We start from the raw sequence: 18,313 nt of genomic DNA on the forward strand, positions 1-18,313 counted from the left end.
TTGTTAGCTGTGATGCAAAAAATAAAATAAAATTAAATAAATAAAATAAAAATAATAGGCAACTTACTGAGTTGAAGCCCTAAAATTACTAACTATAAATAAATGTAAAAAAAAAAAATAATAAAATAAAAATTATTTTTTTTACTGAAATAAAAAAATAAAACCTAAAGAGTAATATTTAAAAAATATTACACACATCCGAATAAGCTGCTAGTTTTGACCAGGGCTATTATTGTGAACTAAAATTAAAACTATTAAAAACATTGTTACATGCAAAAATAAAATAAAATAAAATAAAATAAAATAAAATAAAATAAAATAAAATAAAATAAAATAAAATAAAATAAAATAAAATAAAATAAAATAAAATAAAATAAAATAAAATAAAATAAAATAAAAAATGTTGCATTGGCAACTCATTGAAAGTTGAAGCACTACAATTATTAACTGTAAATCCATTAAAAAAAAATTAAACTGAAATAAAAAAATATACCTAAAGAGTAATATTTTTAAAAAGGCAGAAGCACTTAACAAAATTACTGAAAAAATTAAGTAAAACTAAAATGAAAACTGAAAATATAAAAATAAAAGCTCATTTAAAATATTAACACAAAGCATAATATTATATAAATAATCTAAAAGAGAACTGGTTTTTACTGGCGTTCAATGGAAAAACAGGCTTTTTACAAACAGACACTAACTTTTTCAAGCTAACCAGCCAATCCTGACACCCTGGACTCCATCAGACATCATTTCTGTTTAAGTCAGTGACCTTTTACCCCTCTAGGATCAAGTCACACCAATGTGCAGGTCTGTTTTCACCGACCCCTTGACCTCTGCCCTCTTACCCTCAGAACATGTGGATATACAGTACCACTCACTGTCTGACCCCATGCTCCGCTCTCAGATACACGTCACATATCCTTTAACAAAATGCAATATTTTATTTTACTCTGTGGCACAAGACCGTCTTCTCTCAAGGGAAAAAAAAAGAAAAAAAGATCATATGGGTTTGGATTGACATGATGACAAATTGTATATTTAACACCAGCATCTATCCTCGCATATACACCCGGGCTCCAGACAGCAGTCAGGTGGATGATGGGAAGGCTGGAGGAGCTCCAGAGGTCTGGCAGGTGCGCTGGCTCAGGTAGCATTACAGACAGCTGGAGAGCACAGCACAGCTCACCTCCAACCCAGTCAGACAGGAGACGCATAACCCATAATATAATCATACGCCATTCTTCACGTCTCATCTAACACACAGCAGATAGAGAAGTCAAAGAAACACGAGCCAGCACACTGATACGGGCTCCCTTTATGAGTGACACCGTGGCCACCTGAAGACCCACACTTTACCTGTTTAAGCTACTTACAAATTTGTAGTCGACTTCTCGTGTAATACAAAACCCATGCTTAATGCAAGTCTCTAATGCAGATGCCGTAATCAAATTGAATTGATGGACCATACTGATCAAAACGTGCATCCATTATTTAAGAAAAAACAAATAGTGAAATAAGGACTGTAAATATATCAAAATAATTTTGCATAATTAATTATAAGTAAGGGTACATTTAAACGTCAATGCACTAACAACTGAAAAGTTTTTCCTAGCGTGCAGACCACAACATTATCAAAATGATCCCCCTTCAAACAAACACATCCACAAAAACATCTCAAAATGCTGCATTACGCTGCCAGGCCAGTAGATGGCGATGTCCCTTTGTAAAGAAACACTATGTGTAATACTCATGCGCATGACATTTTTCACGTCAAATTCAAATTTTTGTTGTTTACATGGGGATGATAAAGTTATCGTTTTCAAAGACGTGCACTTTGAATTTCAGGCGCACAAAACGCATAAAAAAAGTTTTCCATTGTTAGTTGAAAATGGTGTCGTGTAAACGGCCCCTAAATTTTTCATGCCCACTGGCCTGCATGCCAGTCATTTTTTTCTATCATCTGAGCAACTGAGCAACAATTAAATAATATTGTTACAGCATTTATTAATATGAAATTCTACATATAAGAACAGTTTTTACATTGCACTATTTGTATAAATTACACTTATTATTATTAAATATACACATGAATTAACAAAGTATATATATACTTAAGTTGTTAGCTCAATAAATTGATACCAGCTAATTTTTATAGATACTTAGCTAATTGATTAATTGATCAACATATCATTTGATAACCTTTTTGACCATTTATTCCAGCACTGTCAGTGAAAGGTGAGTCATATCCACAGAAATGGCACATAATTCAAGGTTTATCTGGGGAATACAGCTTTTTGAGGATTTGAGGGCAAAGATTAATCCATTCAGTCTTACTTACGTCTCCGGCTCCTTTGGAGGCTCTGTTTGCAGTTGGTTTTGGGACTTTGTTGGGGGCTGGAGAACGTTATTAACCAGATCAGTGATTCCGCTAAAGGGAAACCACCTGTATGAACAAGCAGACAGCGCAACTCAATATGTGGTCGACAAGTCTGCTTCCAGTCGACATACACGCCAATATCATGACGACAACTGCAGTGCAGCTACATTCATGAGGAACACACATAAAAGATACAGCATGTACAGCTACAAGAACTACTAGGACAGAGAGAAAGAAAGAGAGAGAGAAAGACAGCAAAAGACTAGACTCCACGGCCCACGGGCCATCTCATAATCATGTTTAGAATGTAGAAATCACTGGATATGTCAAAGTGGTCCAGTTTAATGGCATTATTATTATTATTATTATTATTATTAGGCACTTAGCAGCAAAAACTAGATATGCATGGGCAAAACTTTATATTCTGCTCTTTTTTGAGTTATATCTATAAAATAATGAATATTTATTACTTTTGGACAAATAGGCAGTCTACAAAGTGCAAAAAAAAATGTAAACCACTATTAAAAACCACTATTTTTTCAGCAATATTATTGCTTTGACTGCACTGGATGAGAACTGAACGGAGCTGGCTGATGACATCACTTTTTTCTACATGCACAGACAAATCCAAATTAAACCCTGCGGCTCGTGACGACACATTGATGTCCTAAGACACGAAACGATCGGTTTGTGCGAGAAACCGAACAGTATTTATATCATTTTTTACCTCTAATACACCACTATGTCCAACTGCCTTGAGCATCCAGTTGGTGAGATCTGAAAACGCGCTCTGATGACGGAAGTGATCTCTCGCGTGTATATGTCAATGAGTGCACAAGTCATTTATTATAGGCTATATGAAAATTATTATATAAAGTGGATTCTCCTATTGGAACAACTTCCATTTTTCTTAGTGATATTTGACACCAGTTTATCAGGAAGTGACGATTTTATTCTCTTCGATTCGCTGCTTTATTCGCAAATGTTTTATGTGAAATTCCAATTTTTAACATATGTTACATTCGTAACTTTTGATGGAAGCAGGAAGCTATTGAATCATTATTTTCCTGTTTATCCCTGTTAAACTGCTTTAAAACAATCTGTATTGTGTAAAGCGCTACATAAAGGTGACTTGACTTTTCCAGCATTTCTCATATAGTTGGCCGTGGACAGAAAATTATGTGCAATTTTTCCCCACAGAGTTATATTATTGTGGTAAAAAGCTCTATCATATAAACCCACCCCTAAATGGAATGCACAAACAACAAGTGGACTTTTGCTGAAAGTGGAAAACCTGGCTATGTAAGACTAGAGAAAAAAGAAAAAGAGAAATACAAAGATAGAGTACTGAGAGAAGGGGAAAAAAGAAGAGGAGACACACTCAGCCAGAGAAGGAAGCAAAAAAGCTGGAGCGAGTGAAATGAATTTTGCATCCATCAGCCCGGGATATGGTCAATTATCCACAGATACAGAGAAAGAGATCAAACAGTGTCCCTGTGCAACTCACAGAGTTGACAAACAAGCAAAATAAAGCAGGACTGATGCATCCAGCCTACATGTGGATGAAGCTGCCAAAAGCTTTTCTAATAGAGCCATAACAGACTGCAGGCAGCCAATCACTAGAGAGAGGAGGGAAAAAGAGCCGCCAATCACAGAGGAAGCCACAACAAATGCACACGCCACTAACCAGGCAGGCGGGAATGTCAAAGCCTTGAGGTCTCTAGCTAAGAGAAGCCCACACAGAATCTGTGCCTGGAGAAAAAACTGCAGAATCTGAACCACCAACAAAGTTCTGACCCTTTATTGTTTGTTTACTAAATGCTTTGGCTAATCTGATTATGATTTTAGTAACCAATAAGAATATTCTGCAGCTTTTGCCCCAAAATCAACGCGGAAAATGCGGGAAAAGTCCACAGAATCTGTCTAGGCCTGGCTGAGTGTTACTTACTGGACTGGCTGAGACTTTTCATCTTCTTTGACCCTAAAAATAAAAAAAAAAAATAAGTCAACAAAAGTGCAGGATGACAACAGAAATTAAAGACAACATAAACAACAAAATAAAAAAAATAAAAAAATGAAAACATAAAAACATGGAAACACAGGCAAACAAAGATCAACACATGTGATGTACTGGGCGGTATGACTACATATGGCTTTAAAAGTGACGCATCCAATTATAATTTTGTCATAGCGGTTTTATCATTTTAGGTTTACAATTGTAAGTCAATTTATTTTTAACACAGGCAACCTAATTTGATTTGTTGTGAATATAATATCTAAAATCGTATATAATATTATCTTTTGATTTGATATTATATCTATCTATCTATCTCTATATCTATAATATATATATATATATATATATATATATATATATATATATATATATATATATATATATATATATATATATATATATATATATATATATATATATATATATATATATATATATATATATATATATATATATATACACACACACTGTAAAATAAAATAACTCATTATTTATCTTTAATAAGACTTTGGTCATACCAACCACCCACCATTACATGTGAAACAAACTAAATATGCAAATATATCTTATGAACATGATCATTTTAAACATATACACAAAAAGAAAACATGCAAAGACATGGAATACTTAAATATTTTAAATAAAAAGAAACAGAAAATAAATAACAGGTAAACAGAAATCAAACACAGGGACATTATCTTTCCGCCCTCCACATACGTCGCACAGGACGACCACCAGGGGCGTCACTAGGCCCTTTTTAGGGGGGCTTCAGCCCCCCTAAACTTCTGCCCAGCCCCCCTAAAAAAATATTTGATTAATAAATTTTTGATCGCTTCAGTCCCCTTTAAAAAACTCATTTGAAACGGCGGCAAGCTGCGTCAAGTTTCGGCTCCTCCCCTTATCTGAGTCTGCTTGGATTTAGCGCATTTTTCAATCTGCAGGGGCGCCGAGCAGAGCGAACATCAGAGAGCACAAGGTGTGTGCGTGCATTTATTGATAGATTGCTAATGCTATGATATGATATTACATCTGCATTGGTGCAGTTCTTTGTCATAAATGCATTGCAGTTTACATAATGTAATGTTACTGGAGCATTGGGAGCACACGGCTCGGTTTCTCATCCAATACCAATACGTTTCGCTGCGTTCACCTTCAGCCCTTGTGTGATAGTTGTTTTTTTATTCCTACAAAAATGAAGTGATTAACACCCATGAAAACATACTTTAGATCCAGAAAACGATCATGATTTATTTTAATTTACTTTTTACAATTACAGACATATTATAATGTATTTTGACATTACATTATGCAGCCATGCACAGAAATGACACACATCATTGTCTGAAAGCACTAGATGGCCCAGAGAGAGAATGTGGAGTTATTTTGTTTTGTATTATTAAATATAGTTTTGTATTAAGTAATAATGAATCAGGAGGAGTGTCATGATACATAAATTAGAGTAAGCATAGAGTAAAGGGATTTTTGATTTTCTTGATTTATACTATTTAGATTTGTACTTGATTTATAGAAGTGGCAAATTGATAATCCATGTTGTTATTTTTAATAAATATAGAACAGATTAATCATATTGCCAATAGACAATTACATTAATACATGGTTTGTCTATATTCTTAATGAATATTAGCTGGTTAGTTAAAATACTTAAAATGACATCAATTTTCATGGGGTGACTTTATGAATATCCAACCGTATTGTTGATTATAAAGGCTAAAAAGCTAAAAAAACTAAAATAATTTATATTTCATTGTAGATGGATATACGACATTTTTTTTATGTGAGCATAGAAATGCAAACAGTAAAATGTTGTGTTTGTACTGGAAACATGTGTGCGTGTGTTTGTACAGTGAATGAATCAGGAGGTCTTCATTGTAAAAAAAAAAAAAAAAAAAATCAACATTCCCTATTTTCTAGTGGTCACATCCAATAATTATTTTTTTATTACAGTGTTGTATATGGCTCAGTCAGTACTCCTACTCCCATATATGAAATACAGGGAATACAATGGAATAGTGGATTGCAGTAAGGTTAGTAGCATACCACCCTACCCTAATAGTCAAATAATATTTTTTTAATCATACCCTTATTGGGGGCTGAGCCCCCCTAAAATCAAAATCCTAGAATCGCCCCTGACGACCACACAAAGAAAACACACTGTCCACAACACATAGTCCATCAGACTCAATGTGTTCAGCTTAAAACAATATAAAAACATACATAAAATAAATCCGCCACAGTATTACGCTGTAAGAACTTCGGTAGCATATATACAATCCACAAGGAAAGATGGTTAATGAACCCCCAAAAATCAGAAGTCCTGATTAAACTGCTATGAATGCATGATGTACAGATTCAGATCATGTTTAGGTAAATCTGGACCCTCTTTATCACCTGTCGGAGATCATTTGTGCATACGGTGCGAATTTAAGTGGAAAAAAACCCATCTGAATGTGAAGTTAAATATTACATTTTCTCCTGAAACGTTTTGTGCAAAATGGTAAAACAGCGTGGCACTGCCCTCTAATGGTCAAATATTTTCTTATATTAAGGAATGAATGCCAACAACTGCAACTATATTACAGGAAAAAGTGTAGCAGTCTCAAACTTGAATTATATATATATATATATATATATATATATGGCAATGCAGCTGCCTTTGGTTTCAGTCACAAATTAGCATTGGGCAAATGAAGCAAGTGTCAGGTTAATTTACAGAAAAACTGCACTAGTTAAGCCGTGACTCGCAAGTATTCCATGTGATGTTCTAACCAAATTAGCCCTCTTTCTGAGCTGTTCTCAGACTGTTAATTTAACCTCAAATGACTGTCCTCGCTCCTCCTCATCCCTCTCTGTTCTCTCTGTATCTCTGCGCTCTTGAGTGGAGGTGGAGACAGAGGCCTCATTGATGTGACAGCTATAGAATGAGAGCTGACTCATCACTTTAAATAATACACCCCACATCTCACCATCAGAGTCTCAGCACAGTCCTCTTAAAGGAGTATTCCAGCTTATTTTCAATTTAACATCCATCTGTGGCCTTACGTTTGAATCGATTTGTAGAAACAAAATGGGTAATGCCTCTACAAACATCTACAGTAATATTCCAAGATGGTTAACGTTAACATCAAGTACAAACAACATCATGATATTCCGAAAACGTTCTCAGAATGTTTTTCCTCAACGTTAACAGAATGTTCAAGTAAAAACAGCAACATAAAGACTTTCCAAGAATGTTTTTCTAAGAATGTTTCTCTCAACATTATGAGAGCACATATCAAATATTAATGATGTTATAAGAACATTCTATAAATGTTATTTAAAGAAAGTTTTATCTTATCATAACCTTTACAAAACAGTGAAAGTTTACAGATGTTTACAGATGCGTCTCAGTCTGGACACTCTGAATGCTCAAATCGTTTTTGCGTCACTCTTAATGGGACACAACGATAACGTCAAAACTGGTGACGGAAATGCCAGAACTAGAGATGCACCGATACTAAATTTTTTCTGCCGATACCGATAGCTGATTTTTCAGAATGATATCAGCCCAATACTTCTTAAGGAAAAAAATCTCTCGCAAATAATGCTGCAAACTATACAGGGAACCCTCTCATTTAATACACTAGATGTTACAAGTAACAACAGAGGTATTATATTCAGCTGCTATTTTTATTTTCAGATATAATGATTACACTCAAATAAAAACTGAAGTGTTTGTATAAAACTCAGTTTCATAAGCACGTTTTCATGGCAAATTTATTCAAACATAAAATTAACAGTAAATAAGCTCCTCTCTAGTGTTTTTTTTTTTGTTTTTTTGTTTTTTTAATAGCTAACTAAGGAACTGTGAACACTGGAAAACATTCCTGAGGTAAATGTGGCATTATGTGACATATTGTTTTCAAACTGTTTTATTGACGTCTTTCAGTGGTTGAAACAGATTAAGTGATTACATATCTCTCAACATACCTTTTGATGTTCATGCATGTTTTTGGAGATATACCTTGTATTAATGTGTAAGAAAAGACTCCGCACTGCCGCTTGATCTGAGGCACTACAGCGATCTGTAACGTGACATCACATTTAAGAATATCAAAACACCATTTATTGTTTGAATTTCGTGATAAAATGGACAGAATTTAAAAAAACTGAGGCTGTTTTCATCGGCTGTTTTTAAACAATCAGTCAATGGTGATAGTGATAATAATAGCTTTTATCGTCCGATACAGATTGTTGGCCGATACATCGGTGCATCTCTAGCCAGAAGTATTCATATGGTATTCAAGTGGTATGTCCAAAGATTTAGCCATTTTCCTGTGCAATGGAGGAGTTCTGTACTGCAACTCAACAGGGTACTTATTTGGAGAGCGAGGTGATGCACCTCTATTTTTCCTGCATCTGTTTTGAAAGCCTTGTCACATACGTGGGTACGCCTATGTCCTTACCAAAGCAACCCATGCAGACAGGTTGGTTATTTCTGGACACACAAATTTTATTATCACTACAATTAATAGTGCGGACAGTCTGCATGAAATGATTTGATCTGAAAAAAAATCTGATTTGCCTGCAGTCTGAACATGACGTCTAAATCAAATATACTATCTAAGTGGAGTTTGCTCCATGTAAACAGTGGCCATGTTCAAAATAGCACGCATGCGGTGAGCAGTGTGCAAATTTTCTGTATGCATAGCACTATATTAATTATGCATGAATTTTTTTAGTCATAAAACATGGCTACATTTAAATGGACACCAATAAAGAATGATGCTTTTGCCAGCAGATAGTATAGTTAGGGCATCTACCAGCAGGGGCTAATAAAAGTTTCATGCTAACCAGCTAAACCCTCAGCTATTTCTAGCAGAAAATGACTAACATCACCGTTTAATAGAAATGTTTGTCTCACTTCCTCGTTCTCAAAGCATTATAAACAATACAAGATGGAAAACAGGACTCTTTGGAAATGATGTAAGGTCATTTAGTAATTAACATGCTCAGCGATACTGATAGTTGCCATGTTATTAGGAGAGTGTGGCATTGTGTGAGCTTGTCGTGTTAACCTTTACGCAGTAGAAACACTTGATTATACATTCATACACAAACGTTGTGGGCATTATACCAAAATATGCTGCACATGAAAGCAAAAACATGACATGATTAACAACCAAGCTGTGGTTAATGGGGTCATATCAAGAGAAATCAAACCCAATAAAACTATTCATACTCTAATGTTAGAATTCATATTCTAACATTTTTGTTAATTTAATTAAAGTTGAACTAAAATAAAATTAAGATAAAAAAAAAAAAAAAAAACAACAAAATGGTAATTAGAAATGCTGCCTTGGTTGAAGTAAAATTCCCGGTAAAAAAAAAACAAAAACTAAAAATAAAGTAAACCTAAATAGTAATATTTAAAATGTTAAAATGTAATTTAAAAATAGAATTATTTAATAAATACTAATAATAAAAAAATTGCAAAAGCACACAACAAAATTACTAAAAATTACTGAAAATATAAAAATGAAAGCTAATTCAAAATATTAATACGAGCTATAACAGTATATAAATAACACTAAAATATACACTGACCCGCAGCCCCTGAAATTCATATGGAAAGAGGCCAATAACAACTTAAGTCTTTTATATAAAAATATTAAAAGGCACAAAAGTCAGACAATAGGTGGAAAATAGTCATGTGAAAAAGAAAAAAAAAACATAGGTGGACTACAAAGAAAATATAAAGTAAAGAAATGCATTTGACCTCTTTTTCAGCTAGCACTAAAGCGTTGTTCTTTATGAAGCGTGTGTACGTGTGGACACACTGGCCTCCTGCTGTCAGCGATGCACAGAAGAGGAAAGTCCTGTTACATAACACAGAGCTGAATCTCTGTATGGGGCATAATTACTCCACAATTACAGCTGCCAGTGTGCCAGTCTGTGCTGGTCAGTGGGGCTGGCAGTCCTCTCTGCCTTCACAACCAAAACACAGCAGCATACACAGCCTTCAGCCTGAGGTTAAAGGAAAAATCCTGGCATATTGTATAATGTTTTCTCTCTCTCTCTCTCTCTCTCTCTCTCTCTCTGTCAGTTTGTAAAAACCATGGGAAAACATGCTTTGTAATGCAGCATACTTTTTACAGTATTTGTAGAGTATGGAAAGTTTCCATATGCAAAGAGCATATTCATTAGCAAAATGAACCAATTATAATTAAAGTTGTTGCGAAGTGGAAGTTGTGAGTCTTTTCTTCCCTATTGTGACGTGTATACGAGTGAAGCGGCTTCTCAAACAACAAACAAGAAAAAAAATGTAGGGCGTGACTTGATTTTGTCCCCTGGGAATTGATTGTGGTTTGCTATTGGTGGATCTCATGTGATTGACAGGTTGTCCCGCCCTAGCGCCAGTAAACACATCATCGGAGGAGGGAAGAGATTTCGCATCAAAGGGGTAGAAGGGAGAATTATTTCAAATAATGATTACAAGGACACATGAATTTTAGCATCTCATTCATAACGCCACGAACGACATGCACAGTTTAACAATTAATGGTGAAAATACTGTTTTTAATTCTTTTTTTAAAAAAGAATGTAAATACAGTTTCATGGCCAGTATGTATGCTTGACATAGGGGGCAAAAAGTAATTTTTTCACACTTGGTACATAGATACACTATATTGCCAAACGTTTTGGGACGCCTGCCTTTGCGTGCACATGAACTTTAATGACATCCCATTCTTCTTAGGGTTTAATATGGAGTTGGCCCAACCTTTGCAGCTATAACAGCTTCAGCTCTTTTGGGAAAGCTTTCCAAAAGGTTTAGGAGTGTGTTTATGGGAATGTTTGACCATTATTTTAGAAGCGCATTTGTGAGGTCAGGCACTGATGTTGGCGAGAAGGCCTGGCTCACAGTCTCCGCTCTAATTCATCCCAAAGGTGTTCTATCGGGTTGAGGTCAATCAAGTTCCTCCACACCAAACTCTCTCATCCATGTCTTTATGGAGCTTGCTTTGTGCACTGGTGCGCAGTCATGTTGGAACAGGAAGGGGCCATCCCCAAACTGTTCCCACAAAGTTGGGAGCATGAAATTGTCCAAAATGTCTTGGTATGCTGAAGCATTAAGAGTTCCTTTCACTGGAACTAAGGGGTCAAGCCCAATCCCTCAAAAACAACCCCACACCATAATCCCCCTCCACCAAACTTTACACTTGGCACAATGCAGTCAGGCAAGTACCGTTCTCCTGACAACCACCAAACCCAGACTTGTCCATCGGATTGCCAGACAGAGAAGCATGATTGGTCACTCCAGAGAACACGTCTCCACTGCTCTAGAGTCCAGTGTCGGTGTGCTTTACTCCACTGCATCCGACACTTTGCATTGCGCTTGATAATGTAAGGTTTGGATGCAGCTGCTCGGCCATGGAAACCCATTCCATGAAGCTCTCTACACACTGTTCTTGAGCTCATCTGAAGGCCACACGAAGTTTGGAGGTCTGTAGCTATTGACTGCAGAATGTTGGCGACTTCTGGTCAGCATGCGCTGACCCCGCTGTGTGATTTTACGAGTTGCTGTTGTTCTCAATTGCTTCCACTTTATGATACCACTAACAGTTGACGGTGGAATATTTAGTAGTGAGGAAATTTCACAAATGGACTTATTGCACAGGTGACAACCTATCACAGTACCATGCTTGAATTCACTGAGCTCCTGAGATTGACCCATTCTTTCACAAATGTTTGTAGAAGCAGCTCTGCATGCCTAGGTGTTTGATTTTATACACCTGTGGCCATGGAGGTGATTGGAACACCTGAATTCAATTCGGATTTGGAGGGGTGTCCCAATACTTTCGGCAATATAGTGTATGAAATGTACACTACCGATCAAAAGTTACTTTTATTCAGCAAGGACACATATATTTAAAAAAAAAAAAAAAAAACGCTGTTCTTTTGAACTTTCTATTTGTCAAAAAAAAAATCTTTAAAAGATGTATTACAGTTTCCTCACACACACACACACACACACACACACACACACAAATATTAAGCAGCATAACTTTTCACATTGATAAAAATAAATGTTTCTTGAGCATCAAATCAGCATATTATGATTTCTGAAGGATCATGTTGCATTAAAGACTGGAGTAATGATGCTGAAAATTCAGCTTTACCATCAGAGGAATAAATTAAAACAGTAATAGAAAACAGTTATGTTAAATTGTTATAATATTTCACCATATTACATTTGTTACTGTATTTTTTTTATCAATTAACTGCAGTCTTCTTGGTGAGAATGAGAATACTTTCAAAACTTATTACAGACCCCAAACTTGTAAATAACCTGGAATGTTTCTTTAAAACTAAAGTTTCTTTGAAGATTGCATAACTGTGTGAATGAGTGTGAGACAGGTGGAGGGACAGTATGAGACTTCATTTTTATGAATGTGGAAATCTGTGTGTGTGTGTGTGTGCATGTGTACAACAGGTGGCAGAATCACTGCAAGAGCTTAGCGGAAATGGTGTAATCTCATGCCAGAAAGAGCCAGGTCAACATGACCTGCACTGTACCATCTGAGAGACCACAGAGTGCCACTGAATAAACACACACACTTGATTAAACCACAGTACACAAGTTACCTTAAGAGGCAGAGTATGTGTGTGAATGTGAACACAGGCTCTGTTCCAAAACAGTGTGCTGTCTTGCTGCATACTGCCTACATACAGTAGCATCCTAACAGAAACTGAACCTCACAATTTTGAAAGTTTTAAATGGGAAGCAACTCCATGTGCCACACAACTAGAGCTTGTCTCAAATGATTTCAAAAGAGTTTGGTTTTGACATGTTGCTATAGGGCTAAATGGACATTTTCAGGGTTCTCAAGAGGCAGAAGTCGTCAGAGTTGGTACAATGCAAAAAAAAAAAAAAAAAAAGTATTTCCTCAATATTTTTGTGTGGTTTTTCAGACAAAAATCTAAACATTCCAAAATAAAGAAAATGACTTATTGTCTTAAGTCTTATTTTCTCAAGTCATTTTATATCTCATTACTGTTTTATGGAAGCTTGTTTCTGCCACTAAACAAAAAATTTTCTCAGAATTGCGAGATTTAAACTCATAATTGTGTTATAAAGTCAGAATTGCGAGATATAAAGTAACAATTCTGACTTTTTTCTTGCAATTGTGAGTTTTAATTATGCAATTCTGACTTTATATCTCACAATTCTGGCTTTTTCTCAGAATTTCTCAGAATATAAACTCACAATTGCAAGTTATAAAGTCAGAATTGCATGATATAAACTCACAATTGTGTCTAAAAATTCATATATGTTAGATTATAAACTCACAATTATGACTTTTTTCTTAGAATTTTGAGTTTATATTTTGCAATTCTGACTTTATAACATGCAATTGAGAGCTATAAAGCCAGAGTTGTGAGATAAAAACTCACAATTCTGAGAAAAACCATCAGTATTTTTTTCCCCTCACAATTGGACATTATAACATGCAATTGGGAGTTTATATCTCGCAATTCTGACTTTATATCACACAATTCTGACTTTATAACTTGCAATTCTGACTTTATGACTCACAATTCTGACTTTATATCTCACAATTCTGACTTTATATCTCACAATTCTGACTTTATATCACACAATTCTGACTTTATATAACGCAATTCTGACTTTATATAACGCAATTCTGACTTTATAACTCACAATTCTGACTTTATATCACACAATTCTGACTTTATATCACACAATTCTGACTTTATAACTTGCAATTCTGACTTTATGACTCACAATTCTGACTTTATATCTCACAATTCTGACTTTATATCTCACAATTCTGACTTTATGACACACAATTCTGACTTTATATCACACAATTCTGACTATATAACGCAATTCTGACTTTATATAACGCAATTCTGACTTTATAACTCACAATTCTGACTTTATATCACACAATTCTGACTTTATATAACGCAATTCTGACTTTATATAACGCAATTCTGACTTTATAACTCACAATTCTGACTTTATATCACACAATTCTGACTTTATGACTCGCAATTCTGACTTTATAACTTGCAATTCTGAATTTATATAACGCAATTCTGACTTTATATAACGCAATTCTGACTTTATAACTCACAATTGTGACTTTATATCTCACAATTGTGACTTTATATCTCACAATTGTGACTTTATATCTCACAATTGTGACTTTATATCTCACAATTCTGACTTTATATCACACAATTGTGACTTTATATCTCACAATTGTGACTTTATATCTCACAATTCTGACTTTATATCTCACAATTCTGACTTTATATCTCACAATTCTGACTTTATATCACGCAATTCTGACTTTATGACTCACAATTGTGACTTTATAACTCGCAATTCTGACTTTATGACTCGCAATTCTGACTATATATCACGCAATTGTAAGAAAAAAAGTTAGAATTGTGAGATAAAGTGTCACAAATAACCTTTTTCATATTGAAAGATTGATGACATTGATCAGAAGAGAGAAACACATCAAATTTGCCATCACTCCCACAGCTGTTGTATTAAAAACTCTCAGCAACCATAACTAGTTCTGTAATTTAATGCCAAAGTAATATAACAAAGTGTAGTGTATATAAATATAAAAAAAAATTGCTAGATTTACAATATTAACAACTGTGGAAACATGTCATAACAGTCTGTGAAAAGGATCTATTTATAGTCAGATTCCAATCAGAGTAAACTAATCGATGCGTTAGCATTTAATAAATTATATTTATAATTGACATTTCGCTTGCCATCTTATTTTTTTCAATCACTGAGCTTATCGCAATGCATTATGGGATGAAATTCTTTGCAATGTCCCTTAACCAATTTCACCAAAAGGCAGCAGCATAATTAAGTTGCCTACTTTTGAAACCTTTAAACACTCCCTACGCTGGGTTTTTGAACACAGCATGACCACATGCAAGCACAAAGGCTGTTCTTGAGCCAAAAGCAAGCTAAATTTACAGCTTGCCCTGCCCTCACACAGCGATGCCTGAAATAGCAGACGGGTTCAAGACGGTCCATCATAGCGACAGACACCTGTTCATTAGGACCATTCAGCAGGGTGGCAGGGGAAGTGCCTCCCTTGAACACATTTCCCTTTAAAAGAGGATTAGCACCGAGGGAGCTCTCGATTCCAGCTGTCATCGGTTCCGCAGTGGCATCTGGATCAAAAAGCAATCTCATTTGAGCTCGGAGTGCCGCGATTGGTCGCAGCAGACCCTGGTTAACCTTTGAGTGACAGCTTTAAATCCCTCCTCACATTTAGAGCCACCCCATACACCCAGCTTTCAGAAATGCACGTTCACTTTTCAGAGCCATAAGCAGATGATGAGTATGTAAATGCCAAATGAAAATGGGGCAAAAACAAATGCACTATTATGGTACAGCACTAATTTGTGCTGTTTTTAAGCACATGTTTTCTGTAAATTCTGTTCAGTTTATGTTTATTCCTGGCAAGAATCACTAATGGGCAATTCCACGCAAAGGTCATCTTTACCATGAAAAAAAAAAGTTTTAACCAAAAGAACAAAACCCTTTTTAAATTGTCCATTTAGGTCTGTAATATACTGTATTAATGTGCTCTAACAGAAATTTTAAGAAAATTGCCTTGTTTATCCACAATATATGTGGTAAGCAACAATGCTTAAATTAAATTTTCAACCAACCATATTTCATGCTTTCAAAAAAGGGATCAAAGACCCCATTTTTTTAAACTTTATTTTAGCAGTAAGCATTGTGTAGAAAGATGGATACATGCCTGATAAATAAATACACTCATTTAGTCATAACAGCACTGCCTGATGAATTTATAAGAGCTAGAATAAAGAGGTCAGGACGCTTCAGTGCTCTGTCACGTCCGTAACGTTTTAAAGATTAAGTTTATTTCATATAACAATTATAAATGCAAATAACTCGAAACTTTATATGCAAAGCTAAATTATGTTTATGCTTATTAGGATCAACAATTCATTTCACTACGTTGCTCTGAACAACCATAATAAGCGTTACGGACGTGACCGTTACGGACGCTTCATATTAAATCCTATGAGTTTGCTTCTTTATATTGCTATCATCTGTTTCAGGCTTACCATATCAGAACATATCCAATAATCGCAATACTCTTTGTGCTTTGTTAGTTTTAATATGAAAAAGGTTTAACTTTCAAATTCAGTCGATTTTATAACAAAATTTAAACAATAGATGTCGCTCTTTAATAGCCTACGGCGCGTGACAGATTAGCTACTGCAGCGCCTGTAAGCGGCGGATCAGGTGCACATGAACCGATCTTCTCTTCCTCTTGCCAGAGAACGAAATATGAACATCAAAAGGTAGGCCTATATGAAACAGTACAACTTATAGAAGAGCATTGTGTCTCATAGGACACTTACCTCGGGAATTGGGATGTCGCGTTACCGGTTGGTTAAAAATGAATAGCCTAGCCTATATTGATCACAATCTGCGCGATCAAGCTGACAAAATGAAAATAATAAGATTGCAATAATTTTGACTTGAAATAAAGTTTGATCATTTTGACTCAAGACTCCGCTTTAAACTCTGAAAACTAGACGAAAAAAACCGTGTGGTCATTCATACACAAAACATAAAACTGACATGATTGCGATTGGCAATAGTGTCAATCGGTTCACCTGACTGTGGGGAAAACATGCGATTTTAAACTGCTTTATGATAAACATTAATATTTGTCAATGTATTTTAGCAAGCAGTTCTGTAAGAAGGAAAATCATGGTCTCTAAATTGATTCTTGAACAACGCACATGCTTGTCAACACGAGAAATAGGTCTAATCCATAACCTTTTGCACTACAGAGTATAACGTTACATTTGTATAAAGTTTAGTAAAAAGTTGATAAATTGTGGAGTCTTACCATACTGGTATCCCAGATTTCAGTATTTGGTGGTTTAAATGCTTGCTTGAGGTCTCTGTGAAAGTTTTAAAGCAGTTTTAAACCAGTCTTCTGTGCCGCTTTCAGACCGGTCACATCCGTAACGGAAAACTGTCACATCCGTAACGTTGTTTTTTCCTCATTAATGCGAACATGAAAAATGAAATAAAATTATTATTTTATGCTCTGTGGAGAGCCAACCCTTCTTCATTCAGTGGGCAGTATTACTTTTGGTTTGCGCAATGTAATTCACAGAATTCTTAAAAAATATGTTGTCACCCAAATCTTAGTGACTTTTTTTGTCACGTCCGTAACGCTGTATATTTCCCCTCATCTAAAATATAAAACAGTTGAATAGACTGACATTTTTCTAATGTCTGGACTCCTTTAGTAAGGGATTATGAATATATAAATAGACGGTTCAATATGTTACTATTAAATGCATTCTTTGAGCGTTTATATTTCAAGTTTTGACTCCAAATGTCACGTCCATAACGCTGGAATTGCCCTAATACAATTTAAACAAACCCCACATGATAAGTAATCAACTTCAGCGAGTAACTTGTCCCACAAACATGAATGATACTTCAACTCATCCAGCTTGTTGTGCGTTATTACTTTTTTGATCTACAGTGTTGACTTGGCCATGCTGGCCATATTTTTGCTCATATGTGATAGATGTTTTTTTTCATAACAGTGTGAAAAGCACAAACCGCAAGGAATCTGAACTTTTCGATTCAGATTTGGGACACTTTCATATGTGGTCCTAAATCAGATATAGGTTTGATGTTATGCAATGCGACCTCAGACTGAACAGTCAGATCTGAATTCATCCCATTCGTCACAATTCTGCACTGATGGGAGTCACATACCGTTCGTTCTTTGGTCACTAAGTGAATATGGAAGACGGTGTTGTTGTGGCGAATTGAAGAGTTTATTTGC

The 18,313-nt window shown here is 35.2% G+C and overlaps 1 protein-coding gene across 2 annotated transcripts in view; it reads right to left on the reverse strand.

Annotated features, from left to right (window-relative positions):
• Nucleotides 1–18,313, reverse strand: part of rims2a (regulating synaptic membrane exocytosis 2a) — a 236,105-nt gene that overhangs the window by 191,420 nt on the left and 26,372 nt on the right. Inside the window, exons 2-3 of one of the 2 annotated variants that reach the window (XM_067410743.1) lie at nucleotides 4,329–4,361; nucleotides 2,342–2,446 (exon numbers count right to left, since the gene is read on the reverse strand). The exons of the other annotated variant lie outside the window; for it this stretch is intronic. Of the exons in view, the coding sequence (XP_067266844.1) occupies nucleotides 2,342–2,446; nucleotides 4,329–4,361 (138 nt within the window). The remainder of the gene's footprint in view (nucleotides 1–2,341; nucleotides 2,447–4,328; nucleotides 4,362–18,313) is intronic. 2 annotated transcript variants of the gene reach the window in all.

This window comes from Chanodichthys erythropterus, chromosome 2 (genome assembly GCF_024489055.1).
Source record: "Chanodichthys erythropterus isolate Z2021 chromosome 2, ASM2448905v1, whole genome shotgun sequence".
Lineage (NCBI taxonomy): Eukaryota > Metazoa > Chordata > Actinopteri > Cypriniformes > Xenocyprididae > Chanodichthys > Chanodichthys erythropterus.